Raw genomic sequence first — 7,744 nt, 5'->3', positions numbered from 1 at the left:
AGGTCCCTCCCCACCCCTCTCCTCCAATCCCTGACAATTTCACTACCCTGAATGTGCCTTTCTGTCCGTCCAAGATCCCACTCTATAATCTCTTTTCCTCAAGGTGAGAGCTAGACCAATGGCAGAGGCGCACTGTGCGCACGTGAGTGCGGAGGCGCGTACGTGTTGTACCGTGTCACCCTGTCGCCCCGTCTGCTTGTCTACCAATCCATGGCCAAGGGAAGGCGCGGGTGCGTGCCCTCGCTGGCGAAAGGTCAATAGAGCAGCCTGCGTCTGCCGCTACGCCAGTGAGGCAGTTTTCTAGTTGTGGTGTAAAAAATGCTAATAATTCTGGCGATGGTGGTGATTTCTAAGTTGGCTGCAAATCTTCACTTGGAACGGTGATTTGAGCCCTCATAAATTGTGTGCTGGACTTTGTGCATTTGCATTAGCAGTTTTAGTTGATGAATGCCTGCAAGGCGTGGTTAGGCACTTTATTGTATAAAACAACAAAAATGCCATGTCTTTGCTCTTATCCCCCTTCTGATCCACCCATATGTGACACAAAGTATACAAATAACACTACTGACTTAACTTGATGGTTGAAAATCGGATGAACTGATTAGATCATCGTGGTGATGGAGTGCATTTCACCTTCTCGTAACTCTTCAACATTCCCTCCCTAATAAGGCTTTGAATCTTCAACTACGAATCCGAAGACTATTTGAGTCGGAAATATTTTGAAACCAAATCCCTTATTGCACCAGCTCTTTTACGATTTGGACGTTGTTATAGTTTCATGCTAGTGCTTCTTCGCGCATTACGCAGTTTGTATCAAAAGCGGTTGGAAGCGCGTGTTCTGAAATGCTTGAATAGGCCCGATGTTTGCCGCTCCCGGTTTGCGTCACTTGAAATTACACTAATTAACACTTTTAAAAGACGAATTTAATCACTCCTATTGCATTGGACGAAGATGCTCATAGCCTAAAGTGAAATTGCACCTCATTTGGTGCAATTTTATACCTGTGTTTAAAGTCTAAGTAGTGTAAAAATCGGCGTTTTTTTTCTCTCACCGCTCCTCATAATCGGAAATCACATAGGGGCAGAAGGGGAAATTCGCTTTACTTATCTGAGCGACTTATTCTCCAGTTTTAATGCTACATTATTAACTGTTTGCAAGTCCAATGTCATCCAAAGTAGATAAATTTAATGAGCTTTGCCATGGATGCGTTTGTCAAAGGAGCACAGACTTGGTCTAGCACAAGTCAGGGTGGTGGTTGTGTGCTGCCGACTGTCTGGTGACTTATGCCTGAAGAGAATCAACAGAGTTGGGATTCCAGTAAATAATAAGGAATCGCGGTGTTAAAAGGTGCAGCACTGAAACGCCGACTGTTTACATAGTGATGCGACGGTGAGATAGCAAATTGTGTGGAGAAGACCAATGGCTGATACTATTGTCAAGTGTAAACCCAGGGACGTGTCATCTGGACCAGAAATTAGGGCCCATTTCTTTCAAAAAAACAAAAATTTCGATGGTTACAAACCTTTTAAAGGTGTAGCAGAGTATGATTCTATATGACTAGTCTGAGCAAAGCCAGTAGCAGTCGATTTTGTGGGAAGTTCTACCTGTTAAAGGACGACGTGCACACGGGCGCGTACCAATTGAAGGAGTTTGAAGAAAACCGATTGGAATGTGTTGAAAATGAGTGGAATTACACAGAACTGGGAAATGCGGCTCTTAGTTCATCCTGATCTGCAGCCACATAAGCATTGTAAAGCAATGACTTAACATGCGCTCAAATGTGTTTCACACTTCCGTCACGCCACCATAATCGAGAATGGCATGCCCTTACCCTCATTCAGCCCGTGCATTCACAAGAAATCGCCTTCAATACTGCCATGTAAGGTAGCGTAGACACGCCTCCACGCACGTTTATTTGCCGTCACAACTTTGGCAAATCACAGTGACGTCAACCGTCACACTTCAAGTAATTAATCGAATCAAATGTAGCCATCCATAAATGAAAAATGGAATAAACATCGTTTTTCGAGTGGGGAAGGCTAGTAATACTGTCAAAACGAAGACCAGCCAAAGTATCACATTCACAAAAAAGGAAGCGGAGAACCAAAGTTATTGAGAACGCAGAACCTCAAATGGGAAATAAGCAACGTTGAAAAAAAATAGAAGTACTGATAAATTTCCATGAAACCAAACTATCTGGCGGAAAGAGACATTACGTCTGAAAGCAAAGCGTTTGGGTAATCCAGCAGAGCTACCAATTCCCACCCAGCTGACAGAAAACCGATCGAAAGGCGCCAGTTTGTCAGGATAACAACTCCAGGAGACTTGAAGCACACATCTAGATACCCATGCGATTACAAGAGGCACCACTAACTATCTTAAATCTGTCAAACACAAAACACCACTTCGGAAATAAGTTTGTGCCGCGGAACAAGCCCATGATTGACGCAAGTATATCACTACCAGCCTTGCGATTGAAGCCTCACAAAAACAATGCGCAAATGCAAGCAAAGTTCAAACTTTATGCACGTTATTCCTTTTACATCTTTGTGGCATCAAAGAATTCGAGCTTCTTATTGCCAAGAACCTTTGCCGAGTGAGGTTCGCCTTTGGGAATTTCCAGAGCATCGCCTGACTTCAAGATTATCGATTTGCCGTACATACAAAACTCAAGTTCTCCGTCGACAACGACATCCATTTTTTCGGCATCATGAGTGTGTGTTCCGAAAACATTCCCAGCGCTGAAGGTATATGGAGTAGCAGAATAGCCCTGTAGATTAAAACAAGCACATTACTTCGACTTATATTAGCAACGGTTATTCGAATAAGCAAAAACGCACCATCTTTCGAAGTTTCTCCTTCATAGTTGCCCTCGATAAAACGCCATCCTCGGCTTCATCCCAATGGTGAACGACGAATTCCGGCATTATACGCTCTAAAATACCCAACAGAGAAAAATACAGATCCCGCAAATAGGCATCAATAGGACCGGGGAAATTCCAGAAGCAAAACTGGGGTTCAGTGCGTTATTTACGGTATCGATTAACGAAGGCAAGCCATAGCAATGCCTACCAGAACACGTAAGGACTGACCAACCAGTGCAGAGAGCGGACCTCCGCTTGACAAAGACGTAACCCTGAGACTGATACACTAAAACAACCGTGTTTGTAAAAAATGCAATCACAACTAATCGCGCTAAATTATCAATAAACTTTGTTTTAAAAATTTACTTTAGAGATATGCGTCCTGCCGGGGCGTGAAAATTAACTTCTTTTCTGAATGCCGATGCTGGTTCGCATGCAAACGCCTAGTACCACCACTATCAAGACTAGGTGTAAGTTGTCACCAAGAGACATGTAAAATTCAAGAGTGCAGAAGGCAGGAATTAAGCTGATGTTTTGGCGGTGGCTCTCGTCTATCCAGAAGAGCCGCATTAAGTCGTCATACTAGTCCATTTCGCCGTACGCTCCGTGCCCTGTTACTGCGTTCCGAGACTCCTTCGAGGATGAATGAAGGCATAATACTGAGGCAAAATATGTATCTGACATACAGAAGGTATTGGGGCTACTGACATGGGCCGTAGGCTAGTCTACTTTGGGTGGCACAAAGGCCAAGTCAATAGTGGCTCTTCACCAAAACTGAGAGTTATACAACCATCTCATTATGTAGCTTCTCTCCTCTTTTGAGCCTTGTCCTTGGTAATTCCCCCTGGTTAACGTCCTGTGCCAGCCATCACAACGCAGTCGGTACTGCAAGGAAACACCCAGTCATCAAATTTTTATGCAACTAAGGCGATACTTGCCCGCAACACCACTGCTCCCTGTTGGCAGTTCAACTATATCTGAGTTTCGTCCCGTTTGAGGACTTGATTCAAGGACAGAGGATTTCGCTGGCCATCATGCATGTTCATGGATAGAAGTAGGAATTCTGGCCTCAAAGCAGATTTGTGTGTGGGGGGAAGGAATTTAACACAGGTCGGTGAGGAAAGAGTTCAGCATCTATTCCTCTTTCCTACGCTAATCTCACTCCGGATCTGCCCATCCATATCTATTGGAGCCCTATGCAGCTAGTAGAAAAGTGGAGGAGGTATCGCTAGTTCACTTTGTCAAGAGCTTTATGTAGGTACGGTGGAAAACTCTGTAACGAAACTATTCCAGATAATTCACGGCCAGTGTTGCTTCATTTGTTAATGGTCTTCCTGCAGAACACGGAGCTGGGGTAATTGCCGAGGGTAGGCGTCAATTTTAGTCCTTTCATTTGGGGTCATCACCGATTCTTCCATCCATGGCATATGTACTACTTTCGCTTAGCTAAGGTTCATCATCCGGCAGTGGGAATCAGAATAGATGTCCCTTACGGTAGGGTTCGCTCACAGCTGCCATCATTGTGGCGTCCCGACACGTCTCTGAAGACAGAAGAATACATAAAACTTGGATGGAATATGTATATTCGGCATACAGAAGGCGTTAGGGCTACTGGCCTTGTCCAAAGGCCAGCCCACCCGGCGTAACAATTGCAACGTCAAAAGTGGCTATTCACCAAAATTGAGGGTTAAACAGCCATCGTATTGAACTATTCTTTCTACTGTAAGCTGTTGATGAAGTCCTTATCTTTCAATCGACTGTTTGATTAGACTCAGCTATTTCCCAAGAACAATCTTCTTACTCATTTTCATGTTATATTGCATGGAATAAATAAATCCCACTCATATGTGCTGAGTCCTCAGGAAGCAGCACATATTGATAAGTTCCATCTGTAGTTGATGGACACACACATAAAGAACGCAGCCTTGTAGGCATGAAATGGTGCATGTCTCAGGAGGAGTGTTAGTCGAGTAATAAGTAGATTGTTCAGAGCATTCATTTTTTATCCATTCGCCTAACGAATGTTGAAATGCAAGGCCCCGACTCATCATAAGTTAGCCTCTCTACCATCTATCACTAGAAGGCGTGGTGCTTTTTTATACTGTGAATGAGATAAGTTGGGGAAAGCTAGTGGAGAGGTATGTGTCAATGCATGGTAATCGTTTGGATAAGATCAGGTTGTCTGGTTGCGCTTTCTCAGGTGATGCAGCTAACAACGAATCGTCTCACCCCTTACGCAGATAAGCATGAGAAAAATTTGTCCGTGACACGTCAATCGCCGAGTAACCTGTCGAAAGAGATTTGCATATCTCCATGTTGATCTTCATGGAATACAAAGGTCCCTGTAAGGATTTTTCTGTGAGTCATGCATCAAAACATCAGCAGTGGATACTTCGGCAAAAATTCTTCAGAGCAGATGAACAACAGGAAGTAGGAAAAGGATAAAACACTGATCTAAAGCTTCATCATGCATCACATTTTATAGCAATCCAATTTTCGCTTGTAGGCCGACTTTTTTGCAGAAAGCATATCCTCTTTCGACCCTTAACCCTCATTCTTGATAAATCTCCACAGTTAAGTTTACTATGCAAGGGAATTCGTAAGCTATTCGCATCACGTATATCAGATTTATTGAAATTACGTACCCAGCTTTAGTTTATTACTCACAACTGTTTTATTGGGGATGACCACTGCAGCTGCGATGTTGTTGTTACGATTTAACAAATGAGGGGGTTGACAAAGCCAAAGAGATGACCGCTGATACACTTACGTCTACCCTGAAGGCATATACAATTGAATGGAATCCACATTTTCATCAAGTCAAGGTATTTATATGCTCACCATATTTACTGTTACAACCAAGCCGCCAACTGTTATAAACTGATGCTTGCATGCGTAAGTGGCTTGGATCCCACCGGCCGTCCCACCAGCTAACCAACGGATAATAATTCAGTCGAGTGAGTGAGGTCAGTACGTACGAGTCCAGTGGCAGAGGAGCCGTGACGGCCTGAGAGTGGATCTGTGTGTCGGTGAAATCGGTTACTCGTGCCTGTAGCAGCGGATCGACCGTGACCCTCGAGTGATTATTAACACACTCTAGAGTACGTCACTGCTTGAAAATGGGCAAATCAGGAAAGAATGAGCAAGAGCACGACTCTCTGAAATGTTCGAAGATTAGTAACCAACGGAAACTCCCAAAAAAACTCAAATGGGAATGTTGTTTCGGGGTTGCAGGCCTCCCATTACTTACTAGCCACTTGCTCTTTTCGCGTTTTCTTATTCGTATTAGTGCGTAAAGAGGTCTATGAGCCTTGCAGTCTCGCTACCTGCTGTGGCTCTATCCGATTACGCCTTGGCATTATTGTTGACTGTACCGAACGTCAGAAAATTTGCTGTTGTTGATGGAAGAGGAGGTTTTGAACAGAGTGCTCCACTCTGTTTGGCGTATAACCTTAGAACTCGAACAAGCCCCTGGTACACAACAATTCTAAGTGCACTTTATTCCTTCATGAAATGTCATTTTAGCATCCTATTTCAATGGAAAGCTCAAGGGTACTAGACGACCAAAAAGTTTCTTACGGTGTTCGGTCAAGCTGGCTGTAACGACCTATTGCAGCTATCCACAGATTTGTAAACCGCGTGTGATTGTTTATAAGCATGCGTTGCAAGGCACAAGTACTGTTCGTCCAAAGGTTATGCCTGTACTCTGAGCGGCTTACGATTAATACCCGAGTCCAAAAAACACTTAGCTTTTCTGATCAAAAAAAGTCACGAGAACCCAGAACACCCTAGAACCGAGACCTTAACGCTTGTGCCTTGTAAGAAGGATGATCACAAGCACTCCGAACTCCTGAATGAGTCGTATGTAGCAAAGGAAATCAGAAACAAAGTTTAGTCGGATACTCCCACTTTATTCTACTTCAAAAAGTATCGAAAGATCAAAACAAAGGCCAGGGTAACATTAAATGAATACCATTGATTTATTTTCACTATGAGCTACAAGATGACAAAGTTTGGGGAATCAAAGTTCGAATTAGTGTTTGGAGGCATCAAGAAAGCCGACATCTTCATTTCCAACCACATGAGCAGCGTGGACAGTGTTCTTGGGGACAAAAATTGTATCCCCAGCGGAGAGGACGACGGTTTTGCCATACATGGTGAAGGAAAACTTGCCCGCGGTGATTCCGTCCTTCTTATCGACGGCGTGAGTGTGATCGGGGAACGTCGTGCCAGGGGAAAAGGTGTAGGGTATCACTGTAAACCCCTCCTTCTCCAGCTTTTCTTTCAGCTTTCCCTCAGAGAATACACCGTCAGTATTCGCATCCCAGTGAGTGATTTTCAAGTCACCCATCTAGACGACCGATTTTATTGCAGATTGAATATCAGATACTCAAATACACAAGCAGACACACCTCCAATAATCTTTATTTCGAAATAAAAATACAAACATTCTCCCTAAAAATTAGCACTGTGGTATGATAATACGCAAGAGATCAACATTGGACTCCCAAAAGCATGCTGATCACGCAGGTCTTCCAAGTAAGGCGTTTCATCATACACCTCCACCCGGATAAGAACGAGCAAGGATGCGGTGACTGCCCAAGTGACATTGATTTTATTAAGTTCAAGCCATATGCATCGCAAATAAACCTGCGGACGCCTGCTAAATGAATGCTAATGGCCCCAGCTTGGGAGGCAGTTGCCGCACACAGAGGAGCCCATACGTTAAACAAATTATTCGGCATAATAATGCAGACCCTCTGCAAAGCGATTTAGAGGTTGCACTAACATACGACTGCCAGAATCCTGTGCAAATCTGAGGCTGCGACAACCGAGTAGGCTATTTCAACACCTACTGTGTCAAGGCCATATATTGTAG

General features: G+C 43.9%; 2 protein-coding genes across 2 annotated transcripts; both read right to left on the bottom strand. All coding sequences in view use genetic code 11, as the record gives it.

Annotated features, from left to right (window-relative positions):
• Positions 1 to 2,540: 2,540 nt before the first annotated feature.
• EGR_02662 (hypothetical protein) lies at positions 2,541 to 2,928 on the bottom strand (the record flags this gene model as incomplete). The annotated part of the gene is made up of 2 exons (XM_024491911.1): positions 2,541 to 2,771; positions 2,842 to 2,928. 2 exons carry the CDS (start codon positions 2,926 to 2,928, stop codon positions 2,541 to 2,543), a joined length of 318 nt encoding a protein of 105 aa, XP_024353726.1.
• Positions 2,929 to 6,898: 3,970 nt separating this feature from the next.
• EGR_02661 (hypothetical protein) lies at positions 6,899 to 7,216 on the bottom strand (the record flags this gene model as incomplete). Its single annotated transcript, XM_024491910.1, has 1 exon — positions 6,899 to 7,216. The coding sequence occupies one exon, from the start codon at positions 7,214 to 7,216 to the stop codon at positions 6,899 to 6,901; it is 318 nt and encodes a 105-aa protein (XP_024353725.1).
• Between the last annotated feature and the right edge of the window lie 528 nt (positions 7,217 to 7,744).

Source organism: Echinococcus granulosus (assembly GCF_000524195.1).
Source record: "Echinococcus granulosus chromosome Unknown EG_S00012, whole genome shotgun sequence".
NCBI lineage: Eukaryota > Metazoa > Platyhelminthes > Cestoda > Cyclophyllidea > Taeniidae > Echinococcus > Echinococcus granulosus.
Note: the sequence above shows the minus strand (reverse complement) of the source record. Positions and strands in the feature narration are given on the sequence as shown.